The 20,768-nt window shown below is 32.8% G+C and overlaps 1 protein-coding gene across 2 annotated transcripts in view; it reads left to right on the top strand.

Annotated features, from left to right (window-relative positions):
* The window catches only part of PPA2 (inorganic pyrophosphatase 2), an 87,613-nt gene that overhangs the window by 55,924 nt on the left and 10,921 nt on the right, over nt 1–20,768 (top strand). For both annotated transcript variants that reach the window (XM_033106249.1, XM_033106248.1), the window contains 3 exons: nt 8,306–8,433; nt 10,909–10,994; nt 18,827–18,905. In XM_033106249.1, coding sequence (XP_032962140.1) covers nt 8,306–8,433; nt 10,909–10,994; nt 18,827–18,905 — 293 coding nt within the window. The remainder of the gene's footprint in view (nt 1–8,305; nt 8,434–10,908; nt 10,995–18,826; nt 18,906–20,768) is intronic.

Genomic DNA, 20,768 nt, shown 5'->3' with positions numbered 1-20,768 from the left:
TAACATTTTTTGTAGTGCAGTTCTGCTGGTGATGAATTCTCCCAATTTTCATCAATATGAAATTATCTTTTTTTTTTTTGCCTTTGTTTTGAAAGTATAGTTTCACTGGATACAGAATTTTGAGTTATGGGGATTTTTGTAAAGATGTTCCATTTTCTTTTGGCCTCCATTGCTTCTGATGAGAAGTCAACTGTCAATGTATTGTTACCTAGTAATATATTGTCCTTCTCAGATTGTTTTTAAAGATTTTCTCCTTATTTTTGGATTTCAGAAATGTTTTTGTGATATGCCAAGTTGTCCTTTCCTTTATATTTATCCTCCTTAGGTATACTGAACTTTGTGGGTCATTAGTTCATGTTTTCGTAACATTTGCTGAATTGTTTGCCATTACTTTTTCACATTTTTCTTCACCTTATCTCCTCTTGCCTTCATTCTGAGACTCATAATACAAATATTTTAGACCAGTTTTTATTGTCTCACAGGTCAGTGAAACTCTCTTCATGTCTTTTCAGTTTTTCTTTCTTAAACTGTTCTCAGACTAGATAATTTTATTGATCTGTCTTCTACGTTCCTAATTTTTTTCCTGCCGTATCCAAGTTCTGATTAAACCTGTCTGATTTTTCATTTCACATACTCCCTCATGTGGTTCTTTTTTTGATAGTTGTATAGTTTCTATTCCTTGACTGAGATTTCCACATATTAATGCATTGTGACTGTATTTTTCTGAAAGTTCTTGAGCATATTCATATTAACTACTTTAAAATTCTTGTTTGCAAGGGTTATGTCAGGATTGATTGCTGTTGACTGCTTTTTGTATTGATTAGAAGTCTCAGAAATATTCCAGGATGTACAATAACTCATACGGTTGCCCTGCTTGTATCTGGCAGCTGTTTTTGTTCCGTACTGTGTCTGCAGGATGCTTATCTTTCTGAGTATTTTGGTCGTCTCTTTTTATATGTTATCTATCTTACTGTGAGTTAACCTGAGGGAATGGATTGAAACATGAATTCAGTGCCTCATCTTTGTCAGAGATTTCTGTTTTCTGTAAAGCAAATGCTTTGGAAAGTTTAGCATTGTTTTTAATTACTGATAATTTGCTTAATATACTTTAACTGAGTGAAAGTCTCATTTCAGACATAAAAGTAATTTTATTTATGTATTCTGTGCCAAATGTTTAAAAAATGGTTATTTAAATTTAACTTAAACACGCTGGAAATTTAAAAAATAAATCTTTATAAGAACTAAATTGTAATAATATTAGAAATAAAGGTAAATATGTCTCATTAAATAGGATATTAATTTCAAATTCATGTGAGGCTTAATCTTTCCCATAAGGAAAAAAAAAGTATGTTTATAGAAAAAGGTTGTGAATGTGTATGTGTGTATGTATGTCCATATGCTTCTTAAATGTTTTTAGTGCTTGTTTACATTGTTTATATCTATGTCTAGCTACATTGATTTTTCAGTAGAGTTCTACACATTAAATATAATTGTCAAATTAATGAAAATATTTTAAATAATTTTCTAAATCATTAATTCATATTTGTTTATTTGTTGATTTATTGTTGATTTGTAATACTTGTTAAGCATTATCCCTTATTTTTAATAGGTGATTTTCATATATTATTTAATTCTCACAATAACCTTGATTTCTTTTTCTTCATTTTATATTTCAAGAAACAAAGTAAAGTATTTTCTCAAGATGACACAACATATGAGTGCCAGAAGTGGAATTTGAACATAGTGCTGTTCAATTCCAAACAGGATGTTTTTCCTTGTTTACCTTATTTTTTATAAACTTTTTGAAGTTCTTATTGTCGTTATTTTCTGAATATTTTTAGCTAGAGTTTTCATTTTTCTTTTGTATCCCAAAAATTTATTTATTAAGTAAGAGTATGTTTTTCTTTTTTCTTTTTAATTTTTTTAATCATATATATAGTTGGGGGACTGGGTGCAGTGTTTTTTGGTGGGTAAAAGAGTTATTTAAAATTTTTATTGTTGATCTTTAGATTTACTGTATTATGCTTACTGAATATGTTGTCATAATATTCTCATGCTTCAAATTTCCTAATGTTTGCTTTGTTTTTAGTACATAATCATTTTTAAAGTTCATTGGTACTTAAATATGTCTAAATCACAAAAATCTCATACTTTAGATCTCTCTCTCTCTCTTTCTCTCTTTCTTTCCTCTCTCCTCTCTCCTTTCTCATATTGTTCATAGGCTGTATGTATAAAATAAATCTAATCAACTCAACTTTCACTTCATTTACATCATTACTATTTGTTTATTTGGCAAAAATAGAGTATTGTCTTAAAGTGTGTTTAATTCTGAAATCTGGATAAATTGAAGCCTTGGCAAACACACATGATTAGAAGCTCCCCTGGCATGAAAGAGGATATTTTTGATACAAAAAGAATAGAACAAAACTTAATTCATAAACCACTTCTTTTTCTCTTTTTCCTTAGTAGATCACAATTTGTGACATTAGATTAGGTTAGGTTTTTTAAAATAAACTTGATTACATAAAAGGTATGCAATAGCCCTGATTAAGGAAAAAGATAAGTCATAAACATTGCTTTAAAAAAAAATAGAAAGTGTTATGACCCTCTCATGTCTACAGAGATAGAATCATAGGTTTTGACTAAGATAGTTTAGATCAGTTTTTTGCATTTGTAAGTTCCTAAATCAAAATTAATTAATAAATGGAAAATTCTGAACTTGGAATAATCAAATTGAACTTGAAAATTTGTTTTTATGTTACATCATTACTTTCTGTTTTACTTTTTTAGCTAGCATTTAATAAAGAAATTTATAAAATTTCCAATGGATTTATTTAGAACTATGATTATTTATGAATCTTGTATCTATAATTTTAATATAAATATTCTCTTAAGGAGACCCAATTTATAATCTTTGTCAATTAAACTTTCAAAGTTGAAAACAGCCCTATAATAAAGTGAACCATGGCTGTACACTACTTGTCAGAAGTTACGATACCTTATATGAAGCTTTTTTAAAAAAACTAGGGTGATACATACTTAGGTGACAGTTTTTACCTAATGTTACAGACTAGTCCCTTTTAACGCTTTGATACTTTAAGTTTTATGTAAGTCTGATCTTTATTGGTTTTTACTTTTTTTTTTCATTGATAATTCCTCTCAGTTCTACTTTCTACAGATATCCAAAATTGACCATTTGTCACCATCTCCATACAACTACAGTTGTCTAAGCTCTCATGTTACCTGTGTGGATCCTCTCAGTAGCCTCTTACTGGATTTTTCTGCTTCCACTTCTTCCTTTATACAGTCTTTCCCTACATAGCAGATAGAAAGATCTTCCTGAAACATGTGCTGTTCTGCCCAAAACCCTCTAATGCTTTCCCATCTCAAAGTAAAAGGTGGAGTCCTTGGTGTGGCCCTTAGAGGACTATGTGACTGGCCTATGGCTGTTTCTCTAATCTCATCTACTGACATGCTCTTTCTTCACTCTGCTCTAAACACAGGGATTTCTTACTGTTTTCCTCAAATATTTTATGCTTCATACTTCAGAATACTGGCACTTAACATCTTCCTCCCAAGATGACTCTTTTAGATACTTGAATGAGTTGCTCCCACACTTCATCCAAGAATTGTCTAAAATACATTTTATCAGAGGCTGTCCCTGACCTCTCATCTTTAAAATCCTCTTTCTACCTCACTTGCAGAGCAGTCTACATGCATAATTGTAAATTTTTTGTCTTTTTCTCATCTTTAACTGTTTTCTTATCCCATCCTAATTTGACAGCAGATATTTTTAGCAACCTGTATATAAGATGTTTGACAGCAGATATTTTTAGCAACCTTATATATTCTCTATATAAGAATGCCTTCAAAACGTACAAATTAATTTTATAGAAACACAATCTCTTTTTTGTCCTGATAAAAGCACTGCCTCACATAATATTTTATTAAATCTCATAATTATAACTACAGATGCAGTTGGCATAAATGCTTTGGAAATAAACATACCTGATGCTTGCTAAAGCTGGAACTTACCTGGTGAAAGCAAAGTGTGAGTTTTATTGTAGAATTGTCTACAAGACTTAGTATACAGACTGTTGTGGACATCAATCAGAATATTTTAAAGAAGTTGTTAATCGTCCGGGGAGTTGATCAAGTAGTTCTTGATTAAAGGAGTTTGATTTGTAATTAAAAACAAATGGAAATAAGTTTAGCTTGTTTACATAAAAGAGCTTTTCTAGATTATTCTAACTTTTGTTGTTGGATTAGTTCATCTTGAAAATAAACTACTGTGTTTCCCCAAAAATAAGACCTAGCCAGACAATCAGCTCTAATGTGTCTTTAGGAGCAAAAATTAATATAAGACCCAGTCTTATTTTACTATAATATAAGATTGGGTCTTATGTAATATAATTAATATAATATGATATGATATGATATACTTCCCAGTCTTATTTTACTATAAGACCAGGTCTTTATATAATATCATATAATATCATATATCATATAATATAATACTGGGTCTTATATTAATTTTTGCTCCAAAAGATGCATTAGAGCTGATTATCCAGGTAGGTCTTATTTTCACAGCAACATGGTATGTAATTATAATAGAAACTTTAATATAAAGTTAATTCTCAAGATTTGGAATAAATGACTACTATAGAATTGCTGCTTTTCTTAAAATAACATTGTGAAAAAATACATCCAATGAAAAATTCTGGATATGGATAATAGTGATGGTTACACAACATTACATATCTGCTTAATGCCACCGAATTATACACTTAAAATGGTACATTTTGTTATATATATTTTACCATAATAAAACTAAAATAAAAATATATCTACACTTAATATTCTCTTAATGTAAATAAAACCTGTGACAGTATTACTGTGCAATGTAGAAGAAAAAGCAGAATTTGTGGAATTAGGAGACTTGTATTTATATAATGTAGTATTTCCTTCTTATCCGCAGTTTTGCTTTCCACAGTTTCAGTTACCCAAGGTCAACTGCAGTCCAAAAATACTGGGTGTGCCAAAAAAATGTATGCAAGTGGACACTTTGGTCAACATTGCTCAAGCAGTAGTTCGCCATAATCAGAAGTGTCTGGATGCTGATGGTAACCACTTTGAGCACCTCTTGTAATTGCAGAAGTCAATGTGACTTGTATTCATCTTTTGTTACCAGTGTATATTGAGTATTATAATTTTAATACCGTTTTCCTTTCTTAAAATGTGCATACATTTTTTTGGCACTCTCTGTATTAAATGGAAAATTCCAGAATTCAGCAATTTCTAAGTGTTAAATGGAGCTCTGTTCTGAATAGCATGTAAAATCTCAGGCTGTCCCACTCCATTGCCCAGGAAGTGAATCATCCCAGTATCCAGCATCTCCACGCTGTGCATATGCTACCTGCTCTCAGTTACCAGCTTGGTTATTAGATATTTTGAGAGACCATGCTCCCATAGCTTTTATTACTATATATTGTTATGATTGTTCTATTTGATCATTAGTTATTATTAATCTCTTACTGTGCCTTATTTATAATTTAAAGTTTATCATAGGTCTGTATGTATAAGAAAAAGCATAGTATATACATATACAGGATTTGGTACTATCAGAGGTTTTAATCATCCCCTGGGGGGTCTTGAAAACCATATCCTGCACAGATAAGGGGAGATTACTGTACTAAGTTTACCATCAATGAGTTAGATCAATTTTGGCAAATCTTCTATGTTTTCTTATCTGTAGTTTTCTTATGTTTCACATGAATGTGCTTATTCTTCTCAACTCTCAGGAGGTTTATGAGGAACAAATAAGGTTATTTCTATAAAAGTCTTTTGTAAACTATAAATCAGTATATAGATTTTAGGTGGAGTTATCTATTTTCAGATGAGTAAGTCATTGAACTCTTGGTACTGCATATAAGATTTTGGCTTGAGGCATTTGTTACTGAGGTTTTAAAAATTTTTTTAATTGCTTATTTAAAATTTTGGCTTTGCCTTTTTGTGAAAATGCAGCTGTTTTTTCCCAAGATATAATTAATTGAGAATGGAAAAGTTTACCTTGTATGTGGAGAGTTCCACTTCTTATTGGTATTATTATAAGTTTTTTTGTTGGTTGTTTTTTTTTTTATTGATATCTTTGCTTAACAGGTCCTCTTCATAAGTTCTGAGAAAAAAGCCTCCTAAGCTGAGATATTGGATAACTTAGGTTTTCCTTTCTTATTTGAAATCAGTGAATTCAAAAGCAGTTATCAAAAAAAGTTTGTACATGAGATAGAAAATGGCAGATTGAGTGAGCTACAATGATGAAGTCATAAATCAGATTAAGTTAGAGAGACTTACTTATTTTAGACATTGATTAAAGTGCCTTTCTGGTTGCTTACCTTCAGTGGACTAAAATAGTTTTTCCTTCCTCTGAATAAGAAAACAGTGAGTTGGAGGAACTCAGTATTAGTTAATTTACAGAGACCTTTTTTTGCAAAAATAGAGAGAGTGTAAGAAAATGAGTCATAGAAAACTTACCTTAGAAACTCTTTTAATAAGATAAGCAGAAGAAAATTATCAGAATTTAAAGAGGAAACAACATGTATTAGGTGAAATATTTATGAAATATACTATTTGGGGCATGACAAAGACCTCTATGACCTAGAATATGATGTGTAATAACAAAAAAAATAATTTACTATGGTAAACATCTTCCATCATTTACTCAATAAATATGTATTGACTGATTAATAGAGCAAGTGTAGCCTGTGTTCACTTTCAAGTTTTTCATTTCCCCTTAGTTAGTTGTAATGTTTCTGCTTGTTGGCTCCAGAATTACTTTAGATAGATGTGTGGCCCATTTACATATTTTTAAATGTTTAATTCGAGTGCCTTTAGGCAGCATGCTCAATCTTTTGTTTGCCATGGTCTCTGCCGTTCCTATGGTGTCTGCCTTCCCACACTCATGTCACTTTGCGAAACATCTGGCCTCCAGAGGCATATGTAACTCTTTCTAAATCATTATATAACAGGCAAAAGACAAGCATAAAAAGCAAAAGGATAATTCCTGTCTGTTTAACCCATGCCTGCAAAATACGTATTACCTTTTCTTGTCATGCCTGGTGAGTGAGGGATTCCACAAGACTTGGAGGAACAAGTCTGAAACTATATGATCTTTAAATTATCTCTATGTACAGTTGTCTTCTCCTGTTTTTACGTATAACTTTCTAGTTTTTCAAGTGCTACCAAGTCTGTATGTCATTTGCCATAATATACTGTGCATAAAGGGTTGTGCTAAATTAAATGTTAAGCCACAGTGTGGTGGAGAGTAAAGACTTCTAGTTTTATCTAGTTATTTCTCATACTTTTTGAATTGATACCTATTGGAAAGGGTCAATTCCTCAGGGACCTTTTTGGGGATGGGGACTATTATTAATTCAGTAATGTTTCCAATTATATTTAAATGAATGTCCTCAAAATGTAATGGTTAAGCTGTTTATGTGGTAGTAGAACTTAAAAATAAATCGTGTAAATCATTACAGATTTTGAAATTAAATACTGAACCATACAGGTATCATAACTCTTTAAAATTGCGCTGTCTGCATTCTCTTTCGTACTCTGCTTTATTTTTGTTTATAGCTCTTTTCACCACTTAACGTAGTATGTATTTGTTTATCTGTTGCCTGTCTTTTCTACTGTGTAAGCCATGAGAGCAGGGACTCGTTTTGTTGACTGTTCTATTTTCCTGCTTAGAACAGTGTCGTACACAAAATGAATGAGAAACTTTACTAAATATTTAGTACATACGTGCATAAAACCCTTCTCATTCACCTTTAGTATGTTCTCTTCTGAGCACTGCCCTCTTCATTCTATAATCAGTGTTCTTTTACCTTAATATTTCTAAAACACTTATCCTGATGTTGTAACTTCTCGTATTCTAAGCCCTCCATTGCTCACATAGGCCTTAAGTACATCTCACTTAATCTTCTCACTTCATTGTGGTTTGTCTATTCGTCCATTTCCTTTAATTGGATCTCTGAGCTCCATGAGGAAGAACTTGGTTGCTGTATTCTACGGACCTACTGTACCTAATACAGTGTTGGAAGGTGCTCACGAGAGAAAAACGAAGGAGTAATATTTTACCTATGCAAAAGCAGATGTCCAGAGGTGCTAGGACACATATTGATGGTTGTGCCGCTGGTTAGCAGAGTTGGACCAGAGCCCATGTTCTCTGCTTCTCTCGGTCCAAGGCTCTCCCACTAATAGGAATTTTGATTTTTAACAAAAAGTCTTTTTGTTTCTTCATTTACAGATATTGATGATGTTAAGAAGTACAAACCAGGTTATTTGGAAGCTACGCTTAATTGGTTTAAATTGTATAAGGTGCCAGATGGAAAACCAGAAAACCAGTTTGCTTTTAATGGAGAATTCAAAAGCAAGGTGAAGATGATAATCTTTATTTTAAATAAGTGTGCCTCGGGATAACTGTACAACACTTTTTCATGTTGGGGTTCCTTATATGAATATTTGTATATAGCATGATAACAAAAATGCTTTTTACTGACTTCATAATGAAGGCCTTTTTATCATTTTAATTAAAAAATTTTCTCAGATTCTCTTACTGAATCAATAAGGCTAATAAATATATCCATCTGTTGATCTCTCCGTATCTCCTTTACCTCAGAAAATGAAGAATTTCCATGATGAGTCTAAATTCTTCAAATTCTGTATGAAAAAAAACCTATTTACTGTTCTGGAAAGGAGACAGCTACTTACCATTAGTGTAAACCCATAGGGGCTTATCTCCAGTGTGCTCATTCAACCATGACTGAATTAAACTGCCAATTTAAGAAAACATTTGAATTATCTTACTGTCATAGGATTTTTCTATTAGAATACCATAAAGTTACCATAAAGTGTCTCTAATAAGACACAAATGGAGAAAATAGGCCATAGAGTTAGTCTAAAACATGAAAAAATTTTTAAAAGTTATTACCACTATATAAATTACACATTATAACCCAGCATTTAAGGGTAGTAATAAGTAAAATATGTTTTGTAAGTAAGCCAACCATGTGAATGAAAACTTAAAATTTACACTAAGTATTTTGCTATACAAGAATTTATTACCAGCCAGGGGTGGCGACCCTGCACCCCTCACCTCTTAAAAAAAAAAAAAAAAAAAAAGAATGTATTGCCAGACAAAGCATTTTTTTTAAAGGCACATTAAAAACCCTGAAGCTCTTGAGGGCTTTGTGTAGAATTATTAAATGTAAATATAAAACTATTAGATTGGATTCTCTTTTAAATATGAGACATTGAAATTTTATAATTTTAAAAAAATCTTTTTCCTCAAAGAAATACGTTGTATTTTATGTTTGAAATAATATGGATTTCAAACATATATAGAGAACTTATGTGGCCCTTTATTGCCTCAGTCAGGGTAAGACCGCCAATTTAAGAATTTGTAAAAGGTGTTTTTGTTTTTTTATTTCATTTTGACAAACATTAATTCTTTTCTAAATGAAGGTCATTTATATAACCTCACTTCAGAAAAATAATCATTTTATTAATGGCTTTTTATCATGCTGTTTAAAATATAATGCCTAACTCAGGAAAATTAAGTTGTGCCTCTTGAGCATGGTTGAAAAGATGGCCTCTGCACTATAATATAGATTTTTCCTGCCTACTCCTTTCAGCAAGTTCTGGAATTAATTCTAAATAATTGCAATTATCTGAGCAATTTAGCTTAAAATCTTCCCTTGTATTGTTAAGATAATAAATTGGACTTATTGTCCCATATTTTGAGACCCCGGCACAACCTCATTTAGAATTAAGCCATTCTCCTTTATCTGACACAATAGCAGACCTGAGCCAACTTTTTAGAAGTAAATTTCCCATTATTATTACAAAAAAGTTTTTGTTTTTTCTTTTTAAGAGTTTGAGCAAAGATTGATTTGAGGAAAGGGGCAGCACCAAACTGGAAGTGGTTAGGAATGGTTCCCCCAAGATTCTCTATTTTCTTAATTTCTTATTATAATTTGTTTAGTTGTCACTGAGGGAGAAAGGAGCTAGTATGAATTAGTTAATACATAGGGACTCTCCTTAAGGAAAATTAGAAACATTTTGGGAAAATATATAAAGAATTTTCTGCTTTGGAATAATAAAGCAAGCTTTCCTTAGATGGTAGCTAGATTATATATCTAGCAAGAGGTGTATCTATTGTTGATGTTGCATTTTTAGATACCACATGAACTCATACGAAGGAAATTTTGAAAATGGGAAAGAGGTTTGCTACCTTCAGACAGTGGGTAGTCTAAAATAAGATTATGCAGTTAGACTGCAGTTTCAATGACAATGAAATTAAAAGATGAATGCTTGCTCACAAGCTAGGAATTAGTTAACACTTTACATACAACATCTCATTCATTCTTTTAATAACTGTGTGATTTGAATCAGTAGTTGGCAAACTTTTTTTTCTGTAAAGGACCAGATAGTAAATATTTTAGACTTTGTAGGTCATACGATCTGTCACAACTACTGAACTCTGTCATTGTAACACTAAAGCAGCCATAAGGCAGGCACAGATGAATGGGCATGACTGTGTTCAGTTAAACTTTATTTACAAAAATAGGTGGCAGGCTGGGTCTGGCCCACAGGTCCTGGTTTGCCAACCCTTGATTCAGATTATCCCCACTGCATTCCATTTTATAGATGAAGAAATTAAGATTTAGTGAGATGAAGTCACTTGCCCAAAGTCAAACAGCTGGTAAATAAGGGTCTCAGAATTTATACTGAGGTTTGCCTGATTCCAGAACTCATGTTCTTAACAGTTGATTGTCAGAGTACATTTAATGTTAGTATACTGTGTTACTGTAATGGTGTGATTCCTGTCTTTTTTTGGTTTGGAACTAGGCTTTTGCTCTTGAAGTTATTAAATCTACTCATGAATGTTGGAAAGCATTGCTTATGAAGAAGTGTGATGGAGGGGCTATAAATTGGTAAGAATTTGTTTTTTCTACATAATGTTATTTTATTATTAATTGGTACTAAACAGCCATATAATACTATTCAAATCTGATTTTTTTTTTTTCCAAAAGAGAATTGCAGTTTTTTTTCCACTTAGCAAATACTTATAGAGCACCTATTTGGAAGGCATTCCCAAGGCTGCCACTATGAGGCTAGTGATTGACACGGTCCCATTTCTCAAGGTATTTATAGTTTAGTGAGGGCATTTAAAATAATTATGTTATCATAATATATTATGGTATGTGCAAAGATAGAGTAAAAAACAGCAATTCTTCAACATGTAAACTTATGGTTATTTTATTTACTTATAACTACCGTGTCATTTCTTAATAAGAACAGTGAAAGCCTGCTTGTCCAACAAGATCTGGTTCAAACAATATTGATATATAACTCAATCATTTTATTTTACTCTAAAACCTTCACAAGTCTCTTGATATAAGGCTGAGACCTTCTCTATCTAGATTATATGTATATATTCTAACATAATATACATAATAGAAAATAAAGATCAGATCCTGTAATCCATAAACTACTTAAAATTAAATACTCTTACATATTTTTAGTGTTCTTTTTTCTAACCTTTTATGGTTGCCTTACCCATACCTGACTTGACACCAAGTTTTTATAGTGATTCATCTTTTTGTGGCTTTTTAGAGCCTCGACAGTGTTTACAGCCTCAGTAGTTTTAGAGCCTACTTAGTGTTCATAGAAACAGTTCTCTTTCCACACTCCCTTCTTTTATAAGCATAATTACTGCTTACATTATGAAACTATAGTAACAAGAACAACCGACATAAGCAGGTTTGGAAACAAAAACAGCTGACTCTTGGTAAGCCTAAATGTAGGAAGCAAAAGTACATGGTCATTCTGGAGAAGAGATACTACCCAACTTCATCGTTCCTTTCTATGAATCATAAGAAATTTAGGAAGCCATCCACTCTGAGCAAATAATGATTGAGGGTCTACTTCAGGTTCTGTCCTGATACAGGATTAGTGCTGTGAATACAATTTAAATAAGAGTCCCTGCTCTTTGGGAGCATAAAGTCTGGAAACGAGAGACATCAGAGAAGTCATTAGAATAAAGCAGTCTGATGGAGGAAAGAAATAGTCTCAAGGAATATTTTATCCAAGTCATCAAAAGACTCATCTTGCTTATGACACAAATGCTTGGGCATTTGAGCTTCACATTCTATTTCTCATGCTAGCTAAAGTAACACTTCAACTCTTTGAAATTCTCCTGTTTTCTTACCTCTTATGCAAACAACTCTCTTTTCTTCAACATAGTCCTAAAATTTAGGCAATTGTTTCTAATTTAAATAGTATAATTTATTAACAAAGAAACGGAATATAACTGGAAGTCTTCTACTCCTGATTATCCTAGTAACCAGTAGACTGAGTTAGCCTTCATGGTCAGATATTAATGTGATGAACTAAAGAAGAAGAAATCTCTAATTGTCTGAAGAGGTATCTTACTTATCTCCTTCTTAGTCATAATTTCTGAAAACTTCTGTAGTTCTTGGTGGGATTGTGTGTTTCCCAGGTCTCCTCAGCTACACAGCTGAAGATAATCTCTGTGGATAGTTTTTCTACAGCTTGATATCATGACTTCTGCGCTGATTCTAATTATATTTACTCCGAGGGTAACCTTATTTCTAAGCTCTAGCATGATTTTGCTGTAGTACCCTTGGTAATGATAAGGATTTCATTAATAAGAATTGACAGTCATTGAACTCTATACTGTCTTCCAGGTTCTAAGTGTTTTATATGTGTTATCTAATTAATACTCGTAAGAACACTCTAAGATATGTATCATTATCCCCATTTTACACATGAGAAAATTGAGAACGCACTGAGATTAAGTGACCTAAGATCACACTGATGGTGGAGCCAGAATTTAAGACAGATTCCAAAGCTTCTCTCTTAGCAGCTATATTCTGCCTCTACCATTTTAGAGAATACAACAAAATTAAAAATTTTCAGCTTAAAAATTATCACAATATGAATTTCTGGATATAAATGATATGCATCTAGATAATTTAAAGTCAAAATCTTTAGAATTTTAATTCATTTTTCCATTATTTTTATCACTATTTGATTTGTAAAATATATTCAGAGTAATTAAATTTGTATTTCCTTTGTCTTTACCGAATGAATTACTTGTTTTCCTTAGTTCCTTAAAATGTATTGTTACTGCTTTAGCAAACTGTGTCTCCCTTCCAGTTTAACCTGCTTCTTCACTTAGTTCAGTTTAGGGCTATATTATCATAGCGGTTCTCTCAAACAACACATACAACTGAATTACCTAAAGAAACTGTTAGAAAATTCAAATGCATTGTCCCCTTCTTTAAACCTAGTGAATCAGGATCTCTAAGGAGTATGGTCTAAGCCTGTATATGTTTTAAAAGCTCCCTAGGTGCTTCTAATGACCCTCTGTGTGAGAACCATCAAATCCAAACTTCTAGAAGAGCAAACGAGGCCTTCCAAGATTTGGCCCCTGCTACCTGTCTAGTCTTATTTTCCATCACTTCTTGCCTATTTCATGTTCTAACAACTTAGAACCATATGTCACTCCTCACAAACACCAATGGTGTTACTGACCTCTAGGCCGTTCCTCATTCTGTTTCCTTGGCCATGCTTGTCTTCTCATTTTGTGAACTGACTTTCTTACCTTTTAAGACTTAATTTTGACTTCATTTTCTCCAGGAAATACTCCCTCATAGTAGCCCTGTGCCGGCTAAGGTGCCAGTGCACTCCATGTTGCCCCTCTGTGTACTTCTCTCGTCACATCTACCACAGCGATTAACTACAGTAGCCCCCCCCGCCCCATCTGCAGTTTTGCTTCCTGTGATTTCAGTCACCTGCAGTCAACTGTGGTCTGAAATATTAAATGGAAAATTCCAGAAATAAACAATTTATAAGCTTTAAATTGAGCACTGTTCTTAGTAGTGTGATGAAATGTCACGCTGTCCTGCTCTGTCCAGTCCGGGACGTGAGTTATCCCTTTGTCCAACATATCTATACTACATACGCTCCCCACCCATTAGTCACTTAGCTGTCTCAGTTATCAGATCGATTATCAGAAAGAGAAAGACCACATTTACCTAACTTTTGTTAGAGTATGTTGTTATAATTGCTCTACTTAATTATTAGTTATTGTTATTAATCTCTTACTGTACTGAATTTGTAAATTAAATTTTATCATATGTATGTATCTATAGGCAAAAACATAGTATATAGAGGGTTTGTTACTATCCGTGGTTTCAGGTATCCACTGGGGGTCTTGGAACGTATCCCTGGTGGATAAGGGGGGACTGCTGTACTTGGTTTGTGAATGTGTCTCCTCCTCTAGAATATAAGTTCCTTGAAAGCAGATGAAGCCCTAATCATCGTTATGTTTCTTATCTGACATGTAATAGCTACTTAATAAATACCAATTGGAATAAATTATTGAATGATATTTTAAAACCAACAAATATTTATTGTTGTTGTTGTTTGTTTTTTAATCCAGTGGTGACTCTTCTGTTTCCAGGAGCACTGCATTTACTAAATTTTTTAATTGATATTTTGACTAATTATCCTTTTCAGAGTGTTTTATTTTTATTCTTTTTTTCCACTGTTTAATATTGACTCTGAAAGCTACATATTCTTTTATAAGAGAGAATTTCATTATTTCTATTCTTACCTAATATAACTTTAAGCTCTTTTGTAGGACAAATATGGTTTTTGGCCATTTGGGTTTACGCTTCACCTCCTTTCACCCTCTCTTCAGCCACAGTTCATTTACTATTTTTAAGAAATCTGAAATGTACTATTCATTTTACCAGTTTATTTTACTTCAGTAATAATCACTTATTCTGATCCCTTTGTCTTCCAAATTTTTCAAGTTTTGATTGAGTCTTGAATGTCCTTCTAGTTGTAAAACTGCTTTCATTAACTTATCATTTCCATACTCATAAATTGTTTATATTGTAACTACTTTCCTGTTTAATATATTCTATACACTACTATCAGAATCGTCTTTGAGAAAGACAAATGTGATTATCATTTTCATGCTTAAAAAAAACTTCATATGGTTCCCCTAACTTATGGTATGTAACCCAGCTCTTTATATTAAAAAATGTGTCCAAACCTACTTTGCCAGCCTCATATTCTGCCCCCTCCTATCACACTGTCTTTCTTCCATGAATGTCTGTTCCTTCTTCAAGAAGCAATTTAGATGTCACCTCTGCAAAGAATTTTCATTTTTTTCTGGATAGAATTAACTATATTCTCACCTGGCTCTTATATAGTAGTTGTACACACCTCTATGGAGAACTTGAGTGGTTTATTATTTTATGCTCTACACTGAGTTTGTATCTTAACACTTAGTGACAGGACTTGACACATGGTAGGTAGTTTAAATATGCTTTACTGAAAGAATATATATCCAAATTGTTTAGGTCTTGAAATTGCTTTTTTTTTTCTTTTACTTTTCTAGAGGCAGGTGTATTTGATCCATATACAGATAACTCCAGTTCTTTTAACTTTGTGTAGATTTACTTCAGTGTCACTTTTCTTCTACAAACTCTGGAGATGATGACCTAAAATCAGTCATTCTTATCCCTTTAAATTTTCTCTCTCCTCTTTCCTTGACTACTTTGCTGTAGAGTGAAAAACCTTGGCAAATCTACATCCTGGACACTGTCTCATGAGTGTGGGCCTTTGTCTGAATTGAGATTCTCTTGAAAAAGGATAATTTCTCTTTACTAAAGTTCCATATTGCTGGCTGTAAATTTCATCTTTTATGTTTCTGTTTATTATTTGCAGGTAATTTTCTATTTCTATTTTGATTTGATCAGTTATTGTGCACTATTATGTATCTATTAATATTCTTTTTTATTGTTTTCAAATGCAACTTGGATTTGTTGTACACAGCATTTTTGGTATTGCTCATCTTTTGCTCTAATGTCATGTTTGTTTATTTTGGTCAGCAAGACTGTGTATGGGCCCTATAATGTGTATAAATTTAGAACAAAATATTTGGTATCTTCTTTTAAAATGGAAAGCAGCACATTCTTTTTAGTCCTTATATTTAATCTCACTTGTAGTAGACACCATCAGCTTAGTCATCTTTCCTTTAAGTGATATTTTCTGCTACCTACTCCTCTTGTAGGCCATTGTCAGGTTTGAGAGCTAAAATGAACTGTAAATATTATAAGCTCCATGGGGGCTCTGTGGTTCCATATTGTATCCCCAGCATCTAGAAATGTCCCTAGTAGATACTATAAGAATTTTTTGAATCAATAAATACATACGAAGTTGTGTTAATTATTTTTACATAAGGCCCAATTCAGAGAAAATAAAAATGTTCTTGATAACATGCCTTTTGTTGTAGCTTCAAACATTCAAAGTAAAAATCACTTCATTAAATCCCGAGGAAAGTGTATTGTAACTCAAATTACACACTTTTTTTTAAAACTAATAAAAGGATGTCAGTGAGGAAGTTGGCACTGTTTTTAGCTAATAAAATGCTAATGTGAGTGCCTATTGCAGTAATAGTAACAAGGGACTTTGTACTCATTCACCTTTATGTTAGCATATCATGCAAGACTTTTTTTTTTTTTTTTTAGTTTCAGGTATACAAAACAATGTAATAGATATTTACACCCCTCACGAAGTGATAACCCCTTTTCCCCAATCTACTACCTCTCTGACATTGTATATAGCTGTTAAAATTCCATTGACTCTATTCCCTATACTGTACTCTACATCCTATATTAAATTATAGTTGACAGTATTAATCAGCTTCAGCTTCAGGTGTACACTGCAGTGGTCAGGCATCTACACCATCCATGAAGTCGTCTCCCTAATGAGACAAATGTCCCTTGTACAGATGGCCAACTGACATATGTAAAAATGTTTAACCTCACTAATTATTAGAGAAATGCAAATAAAAACCACAATGAGATACCACCTCACTCTGGTCAGACTGGCTATCATCAGTAAATCATGCAAGACTCTCTTAAGTTCATGTATATATACCTTTCATTTCATTCTTAAAACAGGCATACTAATCATTTGTCCAAGGTGAAAAATGGCAGAGCCTTTTGGCTTTCCTAGGTTCTGGTGGTTCCTTATCAAGATATTTTACTGGAGATATTTAAAAAATTATTCAGAGTTTTAAAAATTTACAATGCTGGCTTTAATATTGTCTCTTTTCTGCTATTTTTGTTGATGGTTTTGCTTTATTGTAGGAGTAGAGGATTTCTTTAGAAATAATTATCATATTTAACAGATAAAAATATAGAACACCCACTTAAATCCAAATTTCAGAGCAATACATCTTTTTTAGTATAACTATGTCTCATGTAATATTTGGGACATAGTTGTACTAAAATAAGTTTGATGTTTATCGTGGATACAACATGGAATCGGGTATTCTATAATTTATCTGGAAGCATTTAGAGAAGAGTGTTGTTCTCTCACCATCATTTTCCCATAATTTCCAAGGAATGTTTCACTTTGGTTGAGTAATGATGTTAAAAACATCGTATATAGCATATTTACAATATAGCAGGGTTTCTTCAGAGGACTAGCATTTAAAACTTTGCAGTGTCTCATTTTTTGCCTTGTCCTTTTTTTAAATTTAGTTTTGACTTTCTTTAGGGAAATTGGCTTAAAAGGCCTTACCTTTTTCAATTTTTAGTTTACTTAAACATGGGATGTAGAAAAGACAATACAAAATAGTTTGAAGATGATATTGCCAACTTTCATCAGTTTTATTCATGTCAAGAATGAAAATAAATCCCACATTTGAGTCTGGATAGAAAGCAAAATGACGAGTTATGATAATTGCTGTATACCCAATGTCTGATTGTAGACAGATGTAGTTAAAAAGATAAATAGACAGATCTTCATATCCTATATATCCCAATACATTCACAAAGCCATTGTGAAAATAAATTTGATTTCATATATACCGTAGATCCACTTGAGGGCAAGTGTGTGTGTGTGCACTCTCTGTTAGGAATCTGCTAATCACTTTTCCCTTCTGTTTTAAAAAATTTATCGGTCTTTAACTCTCTTACCACTTCTTTCTGTATCCATTTTAATCTGCTGATTTCTTTGATGAAATTTTTAAAAAATAAGACTTAATATGTTTGAGAGGAATGATGCCTCTGCTTTCATCTATGAAGTAGGAAATGCATAATGGGTTGCCACCCATGCTTGTGGAGATACCGTGCCATTCCCCATTGTGTGGAAAGGTTTTTGACTTTATAGAGCATTTATTGATCATGGAAGGAGCTGCTGTCTTACGCATACTGAACTTCCTTACTTCTAAGAAAACTGAGTTTTCATATTCATATGGTGTTCTCTCACCACTCTTAGCTTAATCTTCCATATCTGTCTAAGGAATAGATTCCACAGCATCTTTCAGTAGCCAATCACAATGTTTATCACCTCACTTAGAAGAAAATTCTTCCTTACAGTCATCATTCTGTGGGTCAAATTTGGTTTTTTTTCCTTCAGTAAAGGTGATGTGTAGTTTGGGTATAGCATTTTAAATGTAGCAGAAGATTATTTAGATTGTATACTATCATTTAATTTTTTTTTTTTTTAATTTGTAGAGTGCAGTGCTGTGGAGCACTTTATGTTTTTAACCTTGCCTAAAAGAATGTATAAGAATCTCAGTTGTCCTAAATTCTATTCATTCAGGTTCTTTCATTAGCTGGAATCATAGTCGTTGCAGTACAGTTGTTTTTCTTTTTTGGTGATTGCTCCTTTTTTATCCTGTGTAATAATAACATGCTCTTTTCATTTGCAGCACAAATGTGCAGGTATGCGATAGTCCTTTCCATTGTACTCAAGAGGAAGCAAGATCATTAGTTGATCAAGATCGATCGGTAAGGGAAATGTCCAAGGCATCCTTTAATCTTAAATGTCATGAGGAAGTCTAGCGGAAATTCTGAAAAATCTAGCAATGACCTGTATAAAGTCTTTTGGGAAGCAAAAAGTTAAAAAAAATAACATTAAAATCTATTTTTTTAATCCAGGAAATTTAAGTCAAAACCCTTAAAACCTTTCAGTTGAATTTTTAAATTCTATTTTCTAAGTATATTAACCATTTAATTTCACTCGATGGTGTTTTTCTTATCACCAATTTATTGTTGTTTGTATGCATTTACTCTCCCCTATACTGTTCTGTTTTCATGAGTTATCCACCATTCAGTGGCTAAATTGCAACTGGCTGCAGGTACCGGTGCATTTTGGCTCAAAAAAACAAATAAGACTCCACTTTTTTCCATTTAGTTTGGCTATCTCACAAGCTTTCTTTTTCCTAGCTAAGAAGATGTCCTTGGGTTTTTTACATGTCTTAGTGATATTGCTGCCTGTAGACAACTGAATTTATTAGCAAATTAATGCTTGATTTGGAGACCATTAAATAAGATTATTCAGATAATCAGATAATATTGCCATACAAAGTGTATTCAGGAGTGATCTTAGGCTAGAAATCCCATTGACAAATTAAGTTTGTTTAAACTATGAGATAGGAAACTCATGACTTTAGATCTTTACTTCAGGAACAACAAAATTGTTTGCTCACTATGGCTGCTGTGAATATTCCCCTCCCCACTAATTTATTAGCTATTTAGCTAGTGCCTACTCCATGTGGTGAGGGTCTAGGTGCTGGGGATGAAGTATTAAAGAAAAGATAGAAAAACCTCTGCCTTCGTATAGCTAACATTATAGTTGGGGAGCTAGATAATAATTGAATACATGCCTAAAATACATATTATCGCAGAAGGTGATAAACGCTATGATGAAAAATGAGCAGGGAAGAGGGGATAAAGTGCCAGGAGTGAGATGGGAGTTGTAATTATTTTCAAAAGGTAGTAATGGACAGCCTCGCTGAGGAGAGAAGGACTGCCATGAGGCAAGATTCTTAGAAGGTAAGGGAATGAGCCAAGTGACTGTCTGAAGGAAGAGCGTTCCAGGCCACAGTCCCAAAGGCCGTGAGGCAAGAGGATGCCTGACGTGTTCTAGAAATACCCACGGAACCGCGGTGGAGTCTGACTGGTAGAGTAGAGAGAGTCTAGGGGAGAAAGAAGGAGATGAGATGAGAAATGTTTGGATCTGGGGGGTGGAAATGGAGGGCAATTATTATGAAAGACCCTGTAATATAGTCTGCAAAGACTATTTTAACAATTTTGTTTCTCGTTCTGAATGAGATCCAGAACCATTGGAGGATTTTGAACAAAAGAGTGATATGATCTGACTTAGATTTTAACAAGACACTCTAGCTGCCTGCTGAGAAGGGACTGTAGGGAGGTAAGGGAAGATGCAGAGAAGCCACTACTGGGATTTAAAATGCTACTTTTAGGATCCTTTACTGTATGTAAATGTTACTTTGAATTATGTTGAGAAGATTTAAATAAAATTTACAAGCTTAATCTAATAGACACATGTAATTAGAGAATATATAGTTTTTTTCTAGTACATATGGACACATCCAAAAATTGAGTATATGTTAGGCCACAAAGAGAGTTGCAAAAAAATGCCAGAGTGTATGTCATGCAGACCACAGTCTCTGTCTACAATATAATAAAGTTATAATAATCAGTTGTGAAAATATTAAAAGAAAAAACGCCAAATCCATGTGTTTGGAGACTAAAAACACTTCTAAATAAGTCATGCCTCAAATAACAAATTATAATAAGTTATAAAGTATTTTAAATTGAATGACAACTAAATCACTATATGTCAAA

The sequence above is a fragment of the Rhinolophus ferrumequinum genome, chromosome 5, assembly GCF_004115265.2.
Source record: "Rhinolophus ferrumequinum isolate MPI-CBG mRhiFer1 chromosome 5, mRhiFer1_v1.p, whole genome shotgun sequence".
Classification (NCBI taxonomy): Eukaryota; Metazoa; Chordata; class Mammalia; order Chiroptera; family Rhinolophidae; genus Rhinolophus; species Rhinolophus ferrumequinum.
Note: the sequence above shows the minus strand (reverse complement) of the source record. Positions and strands in the feature narration are given on the sequence as shown.